Genomic DNA, 24,576 nt, shown 5'->3' with positions numbered 1-24,576 from the left:
CAGACTCATCTAAGTGATCTAGAAGCAATAAAAGATGGGGATAAATAAGAGAAGTCTCATTGATTTAAAAAAAAAAATAGGTGCCCAAAGATCAATTTTACAGATTAAATAGCACTTTTTGACCAAATAACTGTTTTTAACCATTTGCAACTGTATACAAATTCCATTCTGAGAACTACTTCATACAAAGATTTGAATGTCATATGTGTCAAATATTGTGCTCTTGCTTCATGACTGATATGTAGAATAAAAGAACGTGTATAACAAATGTCAATCTTATGCCCTGATATGAGTGTTATCAAAATCTTCACGTTATAAGAATGTTTGGCTGTTAATTAGTAGTCATTTATATTAATTTTATATTATATATAATATATATGTTTATGATATATTATATATATGTGAATTGTGCAAAGATTGTGGTATATTCATATGCTCCCCAAAGCAATCCTCTTCTGCTGAGCTGCTATAAAGTTATGGCAAAAACAAATGGAATACAAGGGGAAAAAGTCATTCATTTTCAGGGAAACATTTTATTGGTTCAATTTTGAAAAGCATTTCAACATTATCTCATTAATCTTCATTAAGTACACAGGTTCAGAAGCTGAGACACAAAAGTTAAATCAGTTGCCTCTGGTTACAATAAAAACCAATGGTATTGCTGAGAATAAAACCTACAACTCCTGATTCCAACTCAGTGACCAATTGCTATACTACTTTTCCTCTTAATTAAAGGCCTAAAGAACCCTTTCCTGCTACACACAGATAGACTGTGTATACATGTGGCACATATTAATTTTTGCACATAGTTTTTGCCACATCTATCTGTTAATCAACTGCTTTAATTCCCTTTTATCTCTGCCCTTTATTTGCTTTTCCAGATGTCTTAAAAGCATAGAACATACAGCCTCATAGTGAACATATATAAATATTTTTCAGTGAATCCACCGAAATATTTCAAATGAGATCAACAGTGTCATGTATCTACGTTTATATGATGTTGCAAAAAAGGTGGTGTAAGCTGCTCTTTATTAAATTAGACATTTCATTTGAATGATCTCCATTCTTGTGTTAGGCATCAATTACCAACTTTAAAAAAAAAAGTTGCTAAGTTAAAGGAATACTTAAATATTTAAATCAGCTATCTTTTCCTATTTGGAATGCTTTTCCAAAGCATATTTTATTTAGTCTTATCCCTTATTATTCTAATCAGATGTGATTGAATTAGAGTGATTTTCTATATGTAAATTAAGTATCTTTTCTCTTATTTCTATTAGATATTTTCTCAATGATTTCTGATTCCAGTGGAGTAATGGTATATGGGCGATATGACCTATTTCTACGGGAAGTCCTCAAACTTCCCACTGCGGTGTTTGAAGGTCCCTCATTTGGTTATACAGAACAGTCTGCCCGATCCTGTTTCTCCCAGCAGGTAAGAACAGGTAATCAAAGGAAGAGCATGGTAGAAATTACCTCCCTAAATGTTACCTCAAAACACACAATCTCATTCAAAAATTTTCCATCTTATTAAATTGTGATGAATTGCACCCAGCTTCTGCTGTGTATATCAACCTCCAGAATAACAGTAAAAACCAGTGTCCCTGGGTATAAAGAACAAGATACATGAAAGACTCCTATCTGCTTACTAGCTTCTTGATAAGAGTAGTGTTGTGCAATGAAAAGAATGCCTCACAGCATTAGAAAGACTCAGTTCTGGGTTCATATCTCATTTCTAATTTACTATTATATGTGATCAGGGAGAAATAATGTTACTAAGCCTGTTTCCACATCCATAAAATGCTTATGAAAGGAAAAGCTGAGATATCTATCTCACAGATTTATTGTAAAGTTCTGCTTCCAAGGTCCCTTCTAATATTCATTCTTTGATCCTTTGGTTCTTTTACCTTATGAGCACTAGAACTAGAATGAGGGTCAAGATCAGATCCTGGCAATAACATTCTATGTAGCCTTGGGAAAGTAACAATCTTTCAGAATCTCCTTTAAATTATTTGTAAATAGGGAATAATATTTTTACATTACTTATCCTCCACCACTACCCACAGGGTTGCTGTGAGTATTAAATGAGTTAGTATCTATAAAGCTTTATATCAGTGACAGCTGTTATTTGTACTTTTGTAGATCTACAATTACCGTATTAAAGTACACCAATGACAAGTGGACAGATACCAGGGAGACTTATAAAGAAATAGAAAGATAAGACACATTTATTCAACGGAAGTAAAAAATAAATGACTTACAAAAACTATAAGGTGATTCTGTTCCCAAATCTACCATGGTTTAGTATTTTTCAGTTTCTCATTTGTGAATAGCATTTTTCATTGTAGTTTATGTTCATTCTTTTTTCTCCATAGTCTCTGGTTCATTTTAAATCATCCATTAAAATCAGTAATGTGTCCTTTTAATTAATATGAGATAACAAAATTCCATCCTTGAATTGACTATTAGGTTATATGAAGAATAATTAAAATTATAGTAGGTAGAACTTGGCACTTTAATTTATAAAGATATCATAAAAGTTTGTTAAGAATTTTGATATTTGGAACCTGAAACACACTTTCTTATATAAACAATATCATAAATAGCTAGCATTTATATTTAAAGTTTTTGAAGCATTATATAAATATTGTCTTATTTTATCCTCATGGCAACTCTGGGAAATAGGTGCTATTAATGTCATCCCAGTTTTACTGGGGAGAAAAATGAAGATCCACATAGCTTGTATATGTTTGGGGTTGAATTATTTGAATTTTGTTATTCTTTATTTGCTCCACCTAGTTAGGGAGGTTTTTATGAGAATCCATTAAAAAACTGTTAAAAATCTATTATATAGCTGAAGTACTATGTATGGGCAATTATAAAAAGTTTTTTTTTAAACCAATAATATAGAGTTACTTTTTCCCCCAATGATAAAATATGTCAAAATATTATTTAAATAAAATAATCCACAGTGCCTTGCTATGAGCAGCCAGTTGGACTCAAGAGTTCAGGTGATGAGACTTTTTGGTTCATATCTATTACTTAATCCCCTATATTAAGGGAAAGTTTCATGCAAAAATCATCATAATAAAAGATGAAAATGGTAATAATTTAATAAAAATAGAAGATATTAAGAAAAGGTGGCAGGAATACAAGAAGAACTATACAAGAAAGATTTTAACTTCACCTCTTACCACAACATGCTGGAAAATGAAGTCAAGTAGGCCTTATTTAGGAAGCAGGGCTAACAATAAAGCTAGTGAAGATGACAGAATTCTACTTGATCTATTAAAAACCCTAAAAGATGATGCTATTGAAGTGTTACACTCAATATTCCAGCAAATTTGTAAGACACAACAGTAGTCATTGGATTGGAAAAGATTGATTTAATGTCCCAATTCCTAAGAAGAGCAATGCCAAGGAATGTTCAAATTATCAAACAATTGCATTTATTTCATATGCCAGCATGATTATAGTTAAGATTCTATAAGCTGGACTTCAACAATATGTGAGCCAAGAATTACTGGAAAAACAGGCTGGTTTTTGAAGAGGTAGAGGAACTAGAAAGCAAATTGCCAATATTTGCTAGATTATAAAGAAATCAAGGGAGGCCAGAAAAACATGTACTTCTGCTTCATTGACTACACTAAAGCCTTTGACTGTGCAGAAGGTGGCTATAGCCATGAATCGTAAAAGATGCTTACTTTTTGGAAAACTATGAAAAATAAGGACAGATTACTAACAAAGAAAAGATATCAAGATATTTTTTCATTTAAGGATTTTTTTTCAAATTATATGTAAAGATAGTTTTCAACATTCATTTTTGTAAGATTGAGTTCCAGTTCTTTTCTCCCTTCTTTTCTTTCCTCCCTTCTTTTCTTTCCTTCCCCCTCCCCAAGACAGCAAGGTATCTTATATAGATTAAACATGTATAATCATTTTACCATATTAAAGGTAAAGGTTTTCTAGTTGAAATGGATGACTATAAAAGTTGAACTATAAGCAAAACTCAGTCCTGCAGAACTCGCGATATTGAATTGTGATGCTGGAGAAAAATTTTTGAGAATCCCTTGATCAATACTTAAAAGAATTTAATCCAGGTTATTCAATGCAAAATCAGGTCTTGGAGGTGAAACTTACATACTTTGGCCATATAATGAGATGATGGAACTATTAAAAGAAAAAAAAAGCTATTATTGGGAAAGATTGAAAGCAAAATTAAAAAGAGGCAGCAGAGGATAAGACCGATAGATAAGACTGGAAATAATGCACATCATCTTGGACAGAATTTGAGAGATAGTGGAAGGTAAAAAGAACTGGCATATTTTGGTCCATGGAGTCATATTAAGTCAGATATGATGGAACAACTAACTAACAAAATAGGCTTTGTTACAAAGAAGTGTGGAGAGAAAGAAAGAATGGGAAGGCTATGACCAAACATAGGGAATGTGCTGTGGGTATGGGATTGGGTGGGAGGCATGGCAGGCAGCTAAGAGGAGCCTGATCTCTACTCTTCTAGCTCTTATAAAAATGATATTAGATAAAGAAACCTGAATGATAGGATTAGATATATAGACCTAGAAGGGACCTCAGAGACTCAGGAAAGAATTGCTGTTTGGAATATCAAAGTTGGAATGCCTTTGTGCTGATCAAGAGAAACTGAGAAAATGGAGGCAAAGGAAGAAGAAAAAAAAATCCTGTCCATAAAGCCTGCAGAGAACTAGACTGGACCCATCAAACTGTAGATAAATTATTTTATTTGGTGTTTAAGTTAAGAATCTTAAGGCTAATTTTTTTTAAATCAACAAAAATTGAACTTAGAATAGTTAACAGTTTCATTTCCAAACCAGGTATATATGTAGTCATTTCTAATCTAAAGTCTTGTTGACTTCTTGAAATCATGTACAAGAATCTGAGAGAATTTTTCATATTGGTGTATTACTCCAAAAGGAGTCTTGCAATTAAAAAACTTCTTAAGACTGTGGGAAGAGTTCATGGGAAAGATTGAGGGATATGGAGAATGAGCTAGTTAACATTTTCATTTCATTTCTGCATCTTAAAGAGAAATTTTTTTTAGAGTTCTGGAGTTCAGATTTCATGATATTTGACACCCTCAAAATTATTGGGGCAATAACATTGGCCCAGGCTCATTCTATATCCCCCCCTTGCATCTTAACTTATTCTACATATATATTTGATGGTATCCATTAAATGGGCAGGTGAAGTTTGACTAAGATCACATGAGGAAAGGAAGAATGTGACAGAGAAAAAAACCCAAATGTTTGTTAATTGAAAAAAACTAAGTAAATTTTTTAAAAGATCTCATAGGAAGTCAGTGACTTATCAGGCATTTCCCAAACATTTTATAGTATGTTAATGATACTATAAATTAATTAAGTTCATTTTAAAGAAACTACATAAAAATAATTGAAACTTATATCAATGGTTACTTACATTTAAAACAGATTCAAATACCAAATTCAAAGAATGTAGAACAGTAAATAGGTAAATATGAATATTGTTCATTCAAGCTAGTAACTACTTGAAGAAGGTCCATAATTATTCTGTTATATTTGTATCCCCAATGCCTGGCATAGTGTCTGGCCTATAGCAAAAGTTTAATAAATGCTTCATTGTATGATTGAAATGAGATAAGCCTATAAAATAATGGGATGAATTTGTGTGTGTGTGTGTGTGTGTGTGTGTGTGTGTGTGTGTAGCTCATAAATTCACTGAAAACAATCCCTAAAAGAAGGGATGAGCCCAAAATTGTTGAGAGCAATCTCTTTAGAGTAAGTACATAGACTACAGTGGTAGCTATTTTGGAGAAAATATTGAAATGAGATTTTAAAAAATCTTAAAAGTGAATTATTCATTTTTCAAAGAAAATAATGACTTAACTTTCTTTCTGTTATTCACAATGTCATGGTAGCATAGACTAATATAGTTGAAAATTGCCCAACAGTCAAAAGCGATAATAATCAAAATAAACATTATATAAGGAACAGAGACAACTAAATGGTTTACAGGATAAAGTGCTGGCCCTGGAGTCAGAAAGACTCATATTCCTGAAATCTGGCCTCAGACACTTATTAGCTATATAAATCAAATAACCCCATTTGTCTCAATTTCCTCATCTGTAAAAATGAGCTAGAGAAGGAAGTGGAAAACACTCCAGTATCTTTGCCAAGAAAACCGCAAATGAGGTTACAAAGAGTCAAACACAACTGAATAACAAAAATAAGAAATAACACCTTTAACTTGAAACTGAGTGGATGCCCATCAGTTGGAGAATGGCTGAATAAGTTGTGGTATATGAATGTTATGAAATAATATTGTTCTATAAGAAATGATCAGCAGGGTGATTTCAGAGACCTGGAAAGACTTACATGAACTGATGCTAAGTGAAGTGAGCAGAACCAAGAGAACATTTACACAGCAACAAGATTATGTGACAATCATTTCTTATGGATTTGCCTTTTTTCAACAATGAGGTGATTCAGGCCAATCCCAATAGACTTATGATGGAGAGAGCCATCTGCATCCAGAGAGAGAACTGTGGGGACTGAAGGTGTATCACAACATAGTATTTTTACCTTTTTGTTATTGTTTGCTTGCCTTTTGTTATCTTACGAATTTTTTTTCCTTTTTGATCTGATTTTCTTGTACAACATAATAAATATGAAAATATGTATAGCAGAATTGCATATTTAACATATATTGGATTACTTACTGCCCATGGAGAGGGTGGGGGGAAGGGAGAGAGAAAAAATTTGGAACACAAAGTTTTGCAAGGATGAGTATTAAAAACTATGTATATATTTTGAAAATAAAAGCTAAAAAAAAATCACCCTTCCTCTTCCTGCCCTATTCAGCATCAGATGGGAACTCCCCTCTCAAATCTCACAGAACACTGCACTTTCACCTCCCTTATGTTCTCATCTTGTATCTTTTAATTGCAATTATTTGTGTATGTAGTATCTCTCCCATTAGACTAAGAATCATGAAGGCAGGAAGTTTATTTAATTTAAATCTTATATCTCTCACAGTCCCTAGCATAGTATTCTAGACAAAGCAAGTGTTTAATAAGGTTGTATGGAAGAAAATATAATTATTGCAAATATCATTAGAAAATTCAATTTTAAGTAATATTGGAAAATAGCATTTTTAGAAGGATGACATTTATGCTTTTCATTAGAAATAGCCTAAGGTAACAGGGAAGGAAGACTGAATTGAGCAGAGAAATAGGGAAAACAGGAAAACCCAGAGCTTCAAGATCAGGATTTCTGATCTTGGAATTCATGAACTTGTATTGTGATTATTGTTGCTGCTGCTGTTGTTGTTTTTAAATATTTTGATTACCATATTTCAGTACAATTGCTTCCTCTTGTAATTCCATGCATTTAAAAGTGTTCTTCTGAGAAGGAATTCGTACGTCTTACTGGATTGCCCAAGAATTACATGATATACAAAGGGTTATAAAGCCTTGCTCTAAGTGGATGATGATTATAGCTCATGTCTCAGTACATTTGTATAGAACCCATCTTAATCATCTTAATCATCTAAGTAAATTAATGCTTTTTCATTGTAACCTATCAGATTATGAGATTGTACTGGATTTGATTTATAGATCTATAGAACTGAAAAGGGATTTGCAGAGAGAATACTTAAAAATTACATTTGGAAATGCACCTTTTTTCCTCCTCCATTAGATTCTTGTTGACAGGATCAGTTTTCACTTTTTCTTCATATTCTTAGCACTTCATAGAGACTCTAGGCACACAGTAAATGATTAATAAATGTTTGTTGATTGCTACTTTTTTTTTTCATTTTTTAGTTTTGAGTCAAACTAAAGTTTGCATAAATGTATTAAGGTTTCCTCTCATTCTTAATTTTGTTTCTTTCTGATACAGAAAAAAGTAACTTTGAATGCTTTCTTGGACACACTCATGTCTGATCCCCCACCTCAGTGTTTGGTCTGGTTACCACTTCTCCATCGATTGGCAAATGTAGAAAATGGTAAGATTGACTGTGGGGGTTGGTTTAACTTATACTGAGAAAGCTATAAAGTCTATATTTCTTTCAATAGAATGTATATATCTTGAAGGCTATAACTGTTTTTGTCTTTATATCTCTAACATAATATGTAATGACCACGTATTTAAAATCAGCCGGAGTCAGGAATTCAGGTTAAGGGAAAAATCTTCAATCTTTATTGAAGTGAAGAGGTGAATAAGGATTGCGATAGCAATATAGGCAAGAAAGATTGCGATAGCAATATGGGCAGCTGCGACAGGAAGCCAGCTAACAGAGGGGGATCTGAGCTGAAAAACCCTTGCAAAGGCAATGCGAGCAGTCTCTCCTTCCCCTTCCTTTTCCACTCCCCTGCCTCCACCCACCAAAATCGTCATTTCCTATACAACACATCAGGACTTGCACAAAGAGTGGGTGAAGGCCATTCTTTCTCCAAGCATATATATTAATAGAGTATGGTCCAATTACTATTTAGCCTCATGTGCTTGGGACCTCAGTGCATCAACTCAAGCCTCAGCCCATTACAATAATACTTTTGATGAAGTAGATATTTAATAAGTGCTTGTGAAATTAAATTGAATTGATAATAGCATCATGGCTACAAATAGGTAACTTGTATTTAGATACAGGTCATAGCTATATGACATGTTTTGGTATTATTGATTATTCCACATTTATCTCATAAAATACTTTCCTTATATTGTAAATATAAGATAAATGTGACATAATCAATGATACTAAAACATGTCAAGACTGAGAACCAAGAAAGATCTCAAAAAAAAAAAAAAAAAAACAGCTATAACCTCTAAATACCAGTTTCTTATTCATAGGCATAATGCAAAAGTCAATTCAATTTAATTTTACAAACACTTATTAAATGTCTACTACACACAAGATGTTGTACCAGATATAGATATAAAGACAAAAAAAAATTACAGCCTTCAATTTTTATTATTATTTTGATGAATTTGTGATGTCATTGGTGAGGATATTAGCACTATTCTTCACTGTAATTTTTGTTCATACCTTTCTTTTTTTTTCATTATTACTTTTTTTATTTTTAATTTCAGAATAAAACAATTATTTCCATAACATAGTACAATAAAAAGATGATTGCATATGAAACTGCAAATCTACTATTCACAACTTGCTATTCCTTTCAAATATGCAACAAAATTATTAGGTAAATTTTCCCTTTCTCCTCGCCCTAGAGATGGCTACCATTAAACACAGTTGTACACACACCACACACACACACACACACACACACACACACACACACACACACACACACATATAATTATTCTATACATACTTTTACTTAATCAGTTCTTTCTCTGGATACATTGTATTTTTCATTATATGTCCTTTACAGTTAATTTGAATATTTACCAAAAAAAAATTATTCCTTGAAAAATAGAATTGGGCAAATAGAATTATTTCCATACCTTTCTAATAATTATCCATAAAGAGAACCAACATTCTGGTGGCCTAGTCCTTTTAATATCTCATGGATATATCTAAGGCAGTATTTTGGCCTTATCATCTATAATCTTATTGTTGCTTGTTTACTACTCCACTGATTCCAATGGTAATTTGACTTTTGTGTAAGAAGCACTATAAGACTTACCATTGAGAACATTATTGTAATATGCCCAATATGCCCAAACTACTCATACTCAGCATGTGCCTTTCTATTGTACTGTAGGATTTATTATATTTTCATTGTTCCGAAATTGTCATGTTCTGTAATTCACATCATATAGAATTTCTGAGAAAATATTACTGTTAAAAAGATGATAGACTTTTGTGACAGAAAAAAATTTAGATTCCTTGAAAGTGTCACATTGTTTCTTAAATGTGATTTAGCTTGATTTCCTTTAGGTGATTCTGGACCATTTCATTGTCCAAAATATATATGGTTACATGCAAAAGATACATTATTATTCTTATTCCTAAAAAATGAAGGTAACCAATTAAATTTTTTAAAGCCAAATATATTAATTCTGCTTCTTTTATCTGTTAGCTGTCATATAATTATGGTACACAAATGATAAAATTGTGGGATCATAGGTTGAGGTCACAGTATGTGTTCTTACTTTGGAGATGTAATTTGCAAATCTAGCACTCATGAAGCTATCTGTTTTTTCCTCAATGTTTGGCCCACAATTAAGGTAAGTTGTCACTAGGTGGATGGTCATGTGGCTTGGCTATAGCTTTATGTCTCAAACAGTTTGTCCACCACAGGTGAGATTAACTGAAAGAGAGCAGTTAGCATGCTTTTGTATTCAATTATGCTTTTCCTATTTTAAAAAAATGCCTTATTTAAACAACTAAGCATCAACATTAGCCACTAATAATTATATTTAGGAATGAAATTTAAAGGAGATTTCAAGAAATATATATATTCCTGGATATAATTAAATCTATCACTAACTAATCTTTAGCTGCTTAATACCCTAATTTTCTTTAGGCTTAAGTAAAAACAGTTCACCCTGAACATTTGTTAACAGGAATAACATTCCCAAGTCATATGCATGGTTTGGGTAAGCTTTTGCATCAAAAATCGTTGCAGACAACTTTCCTCATCTACCCACAGTTTCCCAGTCAGTCAAAAGCAGAGTAAATGTTTCACAACACAGACTCTTAAAAAAAAAAAAAAAAGCATGACATACTTCTAAAGTTTAATCTGCATTAATAAAGTTTTCACTACCATTTCCTTATGTCTTAATATCAACAAAATAATCATTTGTAGTATTTGCTGATTTCCAAAGTGTAAATGCTTATCCTGAATATTTAATTATCATCACATCTGTATACGCTGCCCCCAGCACACCCCTAGACAAGTATATCTACTCACCACAATTGCTTATAAAACTATTAAGGAATGGCTTTTCACTGCTTCTTTGTTATAGGTGGAGCTAACTTACCCTGTTGCTTTTAATCATAATATTCTCAAATTATGTGCATGGACTGAATAAGTTTAAAGGCTTAAGGAAATTTGATATCAAGCATTTTTTCTTACTTCTTTATATCTAGAAAAGTTTAAAAAAAAAAAAGTGAAAGTCCTTATCATATGATATATGTACACATAAGCATTAACCCTTGAAATTGTTCATTTTCACTTAAAAAGAAAAGCAACTTTCCTTATCCTTTCGGAAAATAATATCTTTACATTTCTCATTTTGTTTTGATTTGTGACATACATAAAGTGAAATTTAATTATTAAACATTTCCTGTGGCTAGATGCAGTACATTTATAGCTGCAACATTTATAGATTGGCTTTTTATAAAGACTTTTCTGAAAAAGGTTGAAGTTGGAAAATTCAAATATCTAAAAACATACTTAATGAACACATGAGGCTTTTTAAACAGATATTTTAAAAGATTTCTCTTTAGGTAGTAAGAATACTTAGACTGGTAAGATTAAAAAACTTATTTTTAAATTCATGATAGGTATCTCCCCCCCCTCATACACCTATTATCTTTGTATCTTCCTTTGTGGGCAGACCAAATGCCAATATGTCAACTGTTGTTACATATAAGCAAATGTTTTATAGATCTGGAGTTCCTGACTCCTCACAAAATAGAGGGAAGATATATTCTTGAAGAATACCAGAGTAGTTGCTTATATTTCTACAGAGTTTTGTTATTTCCTATTTTTGTACTTTTTTAAATAAGTTTTATTGATGTGTCCTATTTCTTATATCATAAAAGTCATCCAAAGTTTCCCCTTCCTTAAACACAAAGCCATCCCATATAACAAAGTATTTTGAGAAAAGAAAGAGTATCATTTTAACTGATCAATGTATTGAAATATCTGAAAACATGTGCTATGTCTAACACAGATGAATGTCCCACATCCCCAAGTCCCATTTGGTCATTATAATTTTCTTACATTTCCTTTTGATTTTTTTGATGTATTATGTTTTCTCATTTACATTGTTGTTATTATAAAAAATATTTCTTAACTCTGTTTACATCATTCTCCATCAGTTCATGTAGATCTTTCCAAGCTTCTCTGCATTCATTATACACATCCATTTCTTATAGCACAATAACATTTTATTACATTCATGTGCCACAATTTGTGGTACCATCTTTCAGATGATGGTATCTACTTTGTTTCCAATTCTTAATCATATCAAAAAGTTCTGCAATAAATATTTTGGTGTATATGAGAACTTTCTTTTTATCAATGGTTTTCCTGGAGAATAATACCAGTAAGGAAGTCTCTGGTTCAAGTACATGGATATTTTGGTCACCTTTTTTGCATAATTTCAAATTGCTTTCCAAAATAGTTGTGCCATTTCACATCTCTACCAACAATGCATTAATGCATTTCCACAATCTTTCCAACATTGACTATTGCCAATTTTGTCATTTTCGCCAGTTTTGAGGTGTGAGGTAAAACCCCAGAGTTTCTCTTTTATTAGTGATCTGAATCACTCTTTCATATGATTGTAAATACTTTGCAGGTTTTTTTGAGAATTATTTGTTCAAACCCTTTGATCATTTATATATTGGGAAGTAGCTATTATGTCATCTGCACTTTATAATTTGTGCTTCTTTTCCTGACTACTCTATTAGAGAATAATTTCCTTAAATGCAAAAGCCATGTTTGTACATTTTTTAATTCAACATATTCCCATGACATGGGAATATTTTATGATTTAAAATTAATCATTGACCCCAAATACTATCAACTTAACCCCACCCAGTTTGAAATGGACATTTACTGTTACCAAAGCAAGATAAATTTCCTGATTTGGCTCAATTCAGTTTGTTTTCAAAAACTTTAAGTATTTCCACAGAGTCCATCTAGTTATGGCTAGAAAAGAAAAACCCACATGGCTCCTTATTGGCTGTCCTTTCCAAAATACTGATTTTCAGTAGACAAAGACAACAGTTTCAATTTTGAAATGCTAATTCATTTCTTCTCTTATTCTCTTTTTCTTCTTGCCATTGGAATCTTGCCATTGTGGTACTAGCTAATAGTTGTGACAGTAGAAATATATTATTTTATCAGTAGAAATGACATTCAAGAAAATGCTTTTCCATGTGTTTTGCAAATACACTCTAAGGAAAGGCACAGAGCCTTTCCATCTAGCCTTCAGCTGGAATCTTCTATGGCTGTCTTCTTTGTTAGAATGTGAACTTCTTGAGAGCAAACTGTCTTGTTTTTCTATTTATATACCCAGAATTTAGCACAGAATATTGAAATAGTGCTTAAAATCTTTTTTCATTCCCCTCCTTTCTTTTTTCCTTTTGCTTTCTTCCTTTTCTCTTTTCCTTCTTCCCTTCTTTTTTCTCTTCTCTTTCCATTCATAACTTCTTTCCTTTCCTTTTGCTACTCTGTTTCCTCTACTTCATTGCTTTGTGTCCATTACAAATATCTCTCATATATCTTTTCTTTTTTTTAACCTCTCTTATATCTCCCTAATCTTTTGTCTCCCTCCTTATGCACCAATATCTAAATATTTGCTATTTTCCTGTACTTTCTAAAAGTTCAATTGTTTCTATTAATTGTGTTTCTGGGATTTTCAAAGAATTATACAAACCTCTGAGAAAAAGAATGCAGTTTTTGGTGGGAGTAAACTAGCCTGAGTCATTTATATTCGTGTAGTGCAACATGGAAGGGGAAAGGAATTGGCCATTCTAAAGGATTTTGTTTGTTTGTTTGTTTTGAAAAGAATATCCCCCCCCCATCTGTTTCCCTCTTACCCTATATGATAGGGATCCCACAAGTTTCTGAAATTTGTCTCATGCTATTTTCAACTAAAATTGAATGTCAAGTAGAATGCTAAAAATTAGGATTGCTAGTGGAAAAATTCAGTGCCTTTTAGTAGTTTTATCTTTAACATTATTCATTTTTATTTTTTTTTCTTTTTATTCATCTTCCCCTCAGTCTTCCACCCTGTTGAGTGTTCCTATTGCCATAGTGAAAGCATGATGGGATTTCGCTATCGATGCCAGCAGTGTCACAATTACCAGCTCTGTCAGGACTGCTTCTGGAGGGGCCATGCCAGTGGTTCCCATAGCAACCAGCATCAAATGAAAGAGTACACGTCATGGGTAAGGCAAGGTTCAGGCATCGTTTACTGTAGAATGTTTGAGTTTCCCCAGAATGAGAAGGAGCATCAAGAATGGTGTAAGCATTGGGGGTCAGATCTACTTTTTATTTAAGAGGGTGAAATTTGGTGTGCTCCTTCCTTCTCATTAGGGGTAAGTAAAGATACTTTCCTCACTTCATTGTGAGTTGCTGGGAGAAATTTTGAATAATTTTGCTCCTGGGAATCTAGATGTGAATTTCCATCATTTTCGTGCTGTGCTAGATGCCAACAGAACAACAAGAAACACTTGGAGAATTTTATTTTCACAGGATATTGAGGATGTTTGTTTGTGTTTTAGATTTTTATTGGACTTGCATAAAATGATTGTTAGTTTATTTTTTCTTATTTACTATAGTTCTCTTTACATACTAATTGTAACATGAAGAAAAGCAATGTAGATATCTGGATTGAATAGAAACATTCATTTTAATCCCTTTATTTTTCTGAATTTTTTATTATCTATATATGAGTAATTAATCTTTTTGTGTACAGTCAAGTAAACCCGTTTAGTCAAAATGATAAGAAACAAAGTTTCCCTTGGATAGCTAGTTGCCTATTTGATATCCTTGTCACAGGAAGGAAGTGACAGTGAGTCTGTGAGAATAATAGCAATATCTTGGTTTCTCCCTCAAGCAATTTGTGATCTGCTGCTTAATCTTATCATTCCCAACAGTTACATTCAAAAAGCAGTTGTGATGAGGATGCTCAGTTGTCTCTATCTTCCATTAAAGCATTGTTCTATGGATCATTTTTTTTAAGGAAAGCAGTCCTTTCAACTCCTCCTGACACTATTCCTGACATGAGAAAAATTTATGTCACTTGCAACTAAGCCTGTGCAAAGCTAAACAAATTTAAGTTCAGATTAAGATGACGGAGATAGCTTAATTGATCCTAAAGAAAAGATAAAATCCATCAACAACTTATCCAGAATATGAAGTTTAAATTACATGTACTTATTTATTGGAAGGGAAAAAACAGGAGAATGTTTAACATTAGATCACTCTTTGTTTACCACTGACCAGCTCCCAAGTTTATATATTAGTGATTCTCTGGAGTCTCAGCAGAGCTGTGTCATCCACTCAGTGTTTCTACATGGTTTAGGGAGACCATAAAGTGATGCAGACTTCACCCAAATCTTTGTAGATCAGATACTGTGGGAAGAAAAGTTTTGTATCCAATTAAATTTATCAAGTATTTATTAAGTAGCTACTATCAGAAAGCTAGGTGGCTAAGTAGTTAGAACACTGGCCTGGAGTCAGGAAAAACTGGTTCAAATCTGGCCTCAGACACTATTATGTGAGTTCGGACAAATCACTTAACTTTATTGGCCTTAATCATCTGAAGAAGGAAATGACTAACCACTCATGAATCTTTGCCAAAAAAAAAAAAAAAATGGAAACTACTGGCATGAAATGGTCCATGATATGAACAACAACAACAATCAGCAAAGAGAAAAAAATTTCCTTGTCCTTATTAAGTTTAACTTCATGCCATTTATTGTCTTATTTCCATAAGATACCTTCGTATAAATATAGACAACCCAATAATGTATAAGTTCCTTAGACAGGTACAAATCAAAATGCTCTGTGAAGTTTTTAAAAGCATACTATGTGCAAGGTACCCAAGAAAGAATCAAACATAAAAAGAAACACAAGTCCCTATCTTCAAGGAGCCTAAAATCTATTGAGGAATTGCAGAGGCATATAACATGTAGTAAATTAAGTGTAATCTAGGGCAGGATATATGGGCAAAATAGAGGATAAGTACCCTAAGAAAATTTGAGAAAAAAAAGATCAATTTCTCCAAGAGGGCCCAAGAAAGTTTCATAAAAGATAAAGCTTTGAAGGAAATGAGTTTCAATAGGCAGATATGTGGATTTAGGCCTGAGCATGTTGTCTATTTTTAATAAATAATTATTTTCATATTTTATATATTCAATAATAAGGGTGATTTTGTTGTATTGGGAAGTTATTATTTATATGGAAATTTCCTCTTTGATAATAATCATATTCACATTTTTTCTATCATTTAAAATTGACTTTAGAAAAAAAATTTCTAAGTGCCATGAATAATATTTTTCTGAATTGTTTTAGATTCTAAAATAACAATAGATAGCATTTTTTTCTTTTTAAAAAATTTTATCTGAAAAAATATCTATATATATATATTAGCAGAAAAAATTATATTCGTGAATGTCCATTTTTTTCTTTACTTCCTTGCAAATTGTTCTTTGGTTCTCTGCTGCATAGCTTATTTACTTTTTTCTTTTTTCCCCCTTTCTTCCCCCACTATCATCCCCAAGCAAGATAGCACTGTCTTTAGAGAATATATTGACTACCCTAAAAAGAACACTAGACTTAGTGGACTTTGGGATTTAAAGAACATTTTTCATACTTTTTGGATGATAGAAGAAGCAGTGGTGCTGGGAAGGACATCCCAGGAAACCCTTTGTAGTATTTTTAAATAAATATTTATAAGCGAGTTCTATATTTAAGTCATTGAACTAGGAACTATATGGTCAATAAGCATAAATAAGAAAGAAGCTTACAAGAAGAGATTAGGTAATACAAAAATGAAATTTTTTTTTTACAAAATTGAATTTTATGTGGATGAGACGTTTGAAGTGCTAAGAGATTTCCAAGGAATGTGAAATTACTTTCATTTGGAAAGGTCGGAGAAGGATTTATGGAGGAAGATTCACCTGAGCTAAGCTTGAATGATAGAAAAAAGCAGATGATAAAAGAGTAGAATAAAAAGGGAGGGAAACAGTTCAAAGTGGATGGCATGACCAAAGACATAGGGGCAGGAAAGGATGAGAGAAGTTCAAGAAGTAGTAAGTCATATTGGGTTGAAATATAAGATTATACAGGCAAGTAGAATGTGAAAGGGCAAGAAAGGGAGATTGTAGGCAATTGAATTCTGGATTAAGAATTTTGAACTTTATTTGATAAGTAAAAGAGAGTAATAGAAGAGTTTTTATCATAGAAATAATGTGATCCAAGTTATGTATCATGGGAATTTGACCAATTTGCTTTAAGATATAGCTAAAATTCTAGTGTTCTAAATGATATATACTGTTTTTTTCCAATATCTAATGTTTTAGAAAGTATTCAATAACATTTAACCATTTCCTCCTTTACTCCTTTTGTTTCTAAGTAGAAGACTTTTATTATTGTTCTCTGATTACTAGTGTAGCCTGGTTGTAAAGGGTTATAATAGAGGAGGAGGAAAAGAGAAAGAGAAGGAGAAAAAGGAGGAGTAAAAGGAGTGAAAAGAGAAGCAGGAAGAGAAGGAAGAAGAAGGAGGAGGACAAGAACAAGAACAACAATAAGAAAAAAGAACAGGAAGCAGGACAACAATAGGATGAAGAAGAGGAGAAGGAAAAAATGAAAAGGAAAAAGAGAAATGATTGATATACAAATTTATATATATATATATTACTTTGATTTTTAAATAAAGAGAAAAGACTAGGTTTTATAGTGAAAATTTCAGTTTCAGTGTGAATGTATAAAAAAACAAGAGGTACAGCAGTAAATATTATCTTGCAGAAAAGGACAATTCAATTGAAGGGTTTCTGGCTGCATATTGGTAGATTATTGGTTACTGATGTAGCAGGTTCAGAATTGGTTTCAGAGTCAAAAAGAGCTGGGTTCATCCTCTTTCATATACTACCTATATGACCTTGGACAAATAATTATCTTCTCAGTGACCCAAGTAACCTTTTAAAACTCTAAATTGTAGAAAGGTCTCAATTTGCATTGGGAGAGGGAACTCCATCATTAGAGACTCCTAATCCCAGGCCTAAGCCATCCCACATACCCAACTTCATCTCTTTCTCTCCATCACCCCCAGTAGACCATCTTGGAGGGATTTTTCATGTGTGATATCAAAATTATTCCTCTTGTCTGTCTATATTACCTGTGTCTTGCTTGTCCCTCCTAGAAGTCACCTGCTAAGAAGTTAACAAATGCACTAAGCAAGTCTCTGAGTTGTGCTTCCAGTCGTGAACCTTTGCATCCCATGTTTCCTGATCAGCCTGAAAAACCATTAAACTTGGCTCATATCGTGTAAGTATATACAGGCTACAGGGTAGCTGGTCGTATTCTTGGATTCTTGGCTATCATGTAATGGTTTTAAAGAAAGTATACGTGCATTTACTGAAGTTCAGATTTCAAGTCTAAAACTTTTAAAAGAAAGGGCACTTTAAAAATGTCACCACAAAGAGAAATTTCCCTTTTCCCAACAAAGATAAATTACCCTTTTCCTTTGACCAAACAGTCAACTAATGATAAGAAGCTAGCTAAACTGCCTTAAATACAAAAGCAGGCTTCTAGAAATTGACATGTTAGAGAGGACTTCTGATGTTGAGGAAATTATACCATTTGATATTTTACTAACTAAACTAACTAAACACTAATAGAATTTACATCAGCTAATAATAAGAGGAAAATGGATGTGTTTGTTTGTTGCCAAGATGCACAATCTCACCTGAGTTTGAATTTCCTTTCATTTTTCTCAATAGTCAGAAGTTAAATATAGCAGTATTGCACAATAGATAGAAGACAGGTTTCAGGATTTGGGAAAAGCTGAATCTGTACTAATGCTGACATATACTAATTGTGTAACCCTAAATCAATTATTTAACTTTTCAGTGTTCCGAGGCAACTCTCCCAAACTACTGTATAAATTAATCTAAAAGACTATCAATGTAGGGGATTTCTACACCAGGAACTCCTCATCCAAACAATAAATAATTCTAAACTCTCATCAAAACTGAAAGTTATTATACCCCTGGCAATATAACTGAGCCCATGAGAGGACATCATAAAGATCAGTTAAGGATCCTCATCCTTTCTGCTATATTTCTGCTATAGGGGCTTTACTATTTCTTGCATTAAAATCCTCCCCATGTCCTTGAAACTTTTTGCCCTGATACAGCTGGCCTGCCTTATTAAGTAAGATTACGTCCTTCTCTGAAAGCCTCATAATTGGTAATTCACTGTCCCTAAAATACTGTTTTATTTCAGAGCTGACTTGTTTCAAATGATTGATGATATTTTCATGAGCTAACTAAAAAACTGGGCTATAGAGCTCTTGTTCAAAACTAGCCACATTTTTCCGGGTCATTTAAGATGAGGAAACTGAGGCAAGCAGAATTTAGTGATTTTCACAGCCAAGTCACACAGATAAGAAGTGTCTGAAATCAGATTTGAACTCAAGAACACAAATCTTTCTGACTCTAATCCCAGAATTCTATTTACTGTTCCACCTATCTGATTTCATTTATAATTAATTAAATGCAAACCAAAGAAAATTACCCTTGCAGTCAGTCAAAAAGATGATGCTATAGGCTTTCTAACAAAATTAACAAAGAAAAATATTTTTCCCCACAGTAGTTCTCTTATTTTCTTAGATCACTTGTCCAAAACAGCACACAAATGCTTAGGAGTACTATCCTTGTTTTGAGCAATTTATGCTTTCTGCTAAGAGTTGAAAGATAACTTTATTCAATAAAAGATAGTCAGTGGTCTCCATTATTAACAGTCATTTATCTACTGATAAAAATTAGGCATCTGATATACTGTAATCTATTTAACATGTAAAGGACTGCTTACCATCTGAGGGAGGGGGTGAAGGGAAGGAGGGGAAAAATCGGAACAGACGTGAGTGCAAGGGATAATGCTGTAAAAAATTACCCTGGCATAGGTTCTGTCAATAAAAAGTTATTAATAAATAGATAAATAAAAATTAAAAAAAAGAATTAAACATCTGAGAAGTTGATGCATTTAATATTCTTAAAATTTCATACTATAGAATATGGTTATCTTTTCTTTGTCTTACTATAAATTTGCAGATCATTCCCAAGTGCTAATTATAGGCTCAGATTGAGTACTTTACTTGGGGAAAATCAACTCATGCATTCTGATTCTCAACTCTAAACTCCCAGAAGTCCCCAGCTTATTAAAAAAAAAAAAAAGCCCTAGAGTCTCCTCATCTAGACCCTATCTAATTAATGAAAATCAGTAAGTTGCTAGAGAATGACCAGAAATGTAAAGGAAGTTGTCCTATGCTAACTGAGGTCTACTTCTGAATCCTACAGACATTCATTCTTTTAAGACTTATGTACCTCTCCTTTGGAAGTTAATATATTTCAGCAGTCTGGTACCTCATTTAGTTCTGCTAGGCACAATGAAGATGGATAGGAAATGAATAAGAAAGTTCTTGCTCTATCAGCTTTGCATTAGAACTGAATTATTTCCACATCCTAAAAATAATTTGAAGTGAGTAGCTATGAAGACGACACTACCCAGTATAATCTATCCTCCTAGTGAGTCCACATGAGAGTACTGAATATTGTTTGGTAATTCATAATAAAACATCTATTAAATCACAGGGAAAACATGGCCAATTATATTAGTTACTCACATAGACTAAGGAAAACTATATACATCCATTGATGATGTTTTGCAAGGCAATATTTTTCTTATGTTTATTTTAAAGCAATACAAATTAACCAACATCACAAGAAATATGTTCATTAATACAGGAATTTAATGATCACTTTAAAGATTTACAGAGTTTTCAATTTGTATCAGAATGGAAAGTTTTTTCTGTTTTACTCTTCTGTATATTTTCCCCCAAATACTGTTACATTGACAAGATAAGCCATCTTAATTTTTTTGTTGCTCTCATGCATGACTTTCTATTTTAAAATATAACTTTTTAACTGTATCAAATTATAATTAGATATATAATAGCCATCTCCTTGAATGATTTACTAATCTGTTTACTCTCTCAGTTGAGCATATATATAATGCTGGTTAATAATTGCATTTATTACAAAAGCACTTTTTAAGACAAAAATAAATATAGAAATGCAATTCTCAATTATTTATGTAATATACATACACAAATATGTGGTATTTATTTCATCTACCTCACTGATCATGTATATTTCTAAATGTAATCAAATTTATTCTTGCTCTGTCTTATGACATTTAGGATATTGTGATTTTCTGGAAACTTAGAAATAACTATCAGACACTATCCATTCCTTTATCATTTCATCCCAAATAATGATTTATGACATAGAATTTGGTCTTGGTCTTCTTTGAGATTCATTACCAAATCTTTAAAAATAGAAAAGCATTGAAAGGAACAAAAGTAAATTTCACCTATGATATAGCTTAGCTTGATCAATATTTAGCAAATTGGTTGGATAGATTTTTATAACTTCCTAAAAATTTTAGTGCCAAATTTTTTATATCAATTTTGACAAGTGAATGTGACACTAGTTTCCTGGCAATTTGAAAATTTTATAACTGCACAATAGATCCAAGTAAAGAAACCATATCTTCAAAGCATAATATAAAAACAATATTTAAACAAATTTTAAATGTTATTTTTCCAAGGGGACAAGTGACAGATAAGCAAATCACATGGGGAAAAAATTCTCTTTTTCCTTCCTTCCTCTTCCTTTCAGGTCACTTGATGGCCTACTCACTTATCACTTTTCTACCCTCATTTAGCAATATTTAACTAGTCTTCAAGAGCCAAACAACAAAGGAATTATGATTTTTGCCTAGCTGAGATAGTTTTTAAATGTCACCATAATTAATGTTCTCTATTCCATTTTATTTTTGCTGCCAAAGAGATACTTGGTAAGTATTTTGTTAGAACCCACTATACTTTTTTAAAGCTTACAATTATAAATATAAATGGCTATGAAACATGTAATTATGAAGTGAAATATCAATTTTGTAGGAATCTTAACCTATAATTTTCACATCCATAAATAAATCATTGCAGTAGGTTAACACAGAATTTAGTGGTTGATCCTATTTTTTGACACTGAATGGGCATCATGAGATTGACTTAAAATCCTCAATGTATATATATACCTTACTCAGTAGAATGATTGATCTTTTGGTTAGAAATAAAATATTTCTTAAAAAGGGGGGGGCTGGCAGTGTGTTGTTGTGCATAGAAATCAGGGTGTCTAGCCAAGTCCTCCAACACTTACTAGCCATGTGATTTTAATCAAATTATTTAACCTTTCTCTGTTTCCTCATGTTTGAAATGCCTACTTTGAACTAGATCATCTCCAAAGTTCCTCCAGTTCTAGCATGGTATGAACAATTTCTTTATCATGACCAGTCATCCCATTTTGATATTTATGATGACCTTATTCTTATTTCAAGACAATGAAATTATATATTATAAATTGTAACTTTCCCAGGAAAAAAAACAAAGATGTATATTGAACTACTAATCAACCAATAAATTTTTTTTTTAATTTTCTACCCTATTGGGCAAATCCCTGCTTTCAAAGAGTTAACATTTCTTTATGCATCTACACACATATACACACATATCTACACATGTATGTATGTGGATATAGGGATAGATGGATAGATAGAAAAATAGATAGATAGATAGATAGATAGACAGACAGACACAATAAAACCAGGGAAGTTACATACAAGATTATTTAAGGAGAAAGTGCAGAACCAAGTAGAGAATTCATGAATGCATATATTTTCATTTTTCCTGGGGATGCTTTACTCTCACATTTAGATTTCTTTTTCATTTTTTGAAGGCTACAAAGGATGGAAATGTTTCTTTGGTTCCATTCATTTCAAACTTGAAATGCTTTTGATAGTCCACAGTAGAAATTTTCATAATTCATTTCAACAGCCTTTACTGGTTGCCTCCTAAATGTAAAGGACTATACTGGATGCTGAAGGAGAGACAGCAAGAAAAACACAATTTCTCCTCTCAGGAAGCTCACAATTTACTAGGGGTTTATAAAACATAAATTTAATAAAAACCAGAATGCAAAATTTGAAGTGGAAACACTAAGAGAATGGAAATTTATAGACTAATTATCTCCTTCTAGCTTACAGATTCTGCATCCCCAAGGTGGATCCCAAGTTAAAATTTGTTTTAAACATGTCTAACTAATGTAGCTCACTTTTGACAGTGTGTCATAAATTAACAAAACAGAACATAAAAATAATTTTCAAAATTTTAAATTATCTCCATGCAAATGAAATAATCATTTTCATTATATTTAGAGCTAGAAAGAGCTCAGGCATAAAGTCTAATCTCATTTTTCTGGCAAATAATGGCCCCCTTACTGAAGTTAGAGCTGGATACATGTTTTTTCTGGAGTGGCCATAAAACTGAAATAATTCAAAAGAAACATAAGATGGAGAAATTTAGAGAATTCATCCTAAATGTTCACATGAACTGTTTGTGCCCAACCTATGATAGGACACTTCATGATTATACTGATCTAATCAGTCACAGTTTGGACACACTGTTACTTGACTCTAACATAGTGATGTCGTTTTATTCTTCTTTCAGAACAGATAACAACTAACCAAACAATAGAAGCTCAGAAACATTAAATCAAGTTTATACATGTAGTTAAAAACAGAGTTGCTTCAAGTCAACATCTTTTGACCCCAAAGTCTTCTTGCTATAACAAAGCATTTGGTTGCATTTGTGTTAGTGTGTGTGTGTGTGTGTATGTATGTATATATATGTATATGCATATATGTACATATATACATATGTATACATATACACACATTCTATATATATGTGTGTGTGTGTATATATTCTATATATGTGTATGTATATGCATATATACTATACATATATATATGTGTGTGTGTGTGTGTGTGTGTGTGTGTTTCAAACCTGATAAACAAGGTCAATCTTGTACCACTAAGACAAATTCTTATCACAGAAGGACCAGAAGGCATAGCCAATAATAATGTTTCCCTAACTTAAAATTTAGAGAATTCATAAATTTTACTTTCTACCAAACTCATGCAGATAAATCTTTATTGATACTGCTAATGGCTGTCAAATTATAGCTTAGTATTTTGTACTGTCAAGTTCAATTCTGGATTTCTAGTGAAACAACAGTAATTTTATCATGCAGTAGTAGAGTGCTTTGCCTCTCTTACCTTTCCACACAAGGAACTGCATTAGCTACTTCATCTATAACCAAGTATTATCTAATATATTCAATACAAATTAAAACCAAAAATTATTTTTAGTAAAAAATACCACTTGCTTTTAATTGAGTGCCTAGACATCAACTTTTGATCAGAACAAAAGTGAAATGGATATTAAAAAAAAAAAACATTCAATGAAATATTATAGTCAGATGGGGCAAAAACAAAGTGTGAAAACTCTTGATTATTATTTAATGCCAATAAGCCTTTGAAAAATTGTATAGTATGCTACATAAAGAGCCAAACTTTAGGTTCAAGTCTCACCTTTGACTTATACTGGAAAAACTATACTTAATTTCTCATTGCTCCAGACAGCTTCCCAAAACTGTAAATTGTGAGACAATTGCTTAAAGAAATGAAATCACAGAACTGTCTCAGAAAAATCCTTTAAAAACACTGAA

General features: G+C 32.2%; 1 protein-coding gene across 30 annotated transcripts in view; it reads left to right on the top strand.

Annotated features, from left to right (window-relative positions):
- Window positions 1–24,576, top strand: part of DTNA (dystrobrevin alpha) — a 478,032-nt gene that overhangs the window by 374,954 nt on the left and 78,502 nt on the right. For all 30 annotated transcript variants that reach the window (XM_051970241.1, XM_051970242.1, XM_051970238.1 and 27 more), the window contains 4 exons: window positions 1,278–1,432; window positions 7,911–8,016; window positions 13,940–14,106; window positions 18,087–18,211. In XM_051970241.1, the coding sequence (XP_051826201.1) occupies window positions 1,278–1,432; window positions 7,911–8,016; window positions 13,940–14,106; window positions 18,087–18,211 (553 nt within the window). The remainder of the gene's footprint in view (window positions 1–1,277; window positions 1,433–7,910; window positions 8,017–13,939; window positions 14,107–18,086; window positions 18,212–24,576) is intronic.

The sequence above is a fragment of the Antechinus flavipes genome, chromosome 1, assembly GCF_016432865.1.
Source record: "Antechinus flavipes isolate AdamAnt ecotype Samford, QLD, Australia chromosome 1, AdamAnt_v2, whole genome shotgun sequence".
NCBI lineage: Eukaryota > Metazoa > Chordata > Mammalia > Dasyuromorphia > Dasyuridae > Antechinus > Antechinus flavipes.
Note: the sequence above shows the minus strand (reverse complement) of the source record. Positions and strands in the feature narration are given on the sequence as shown.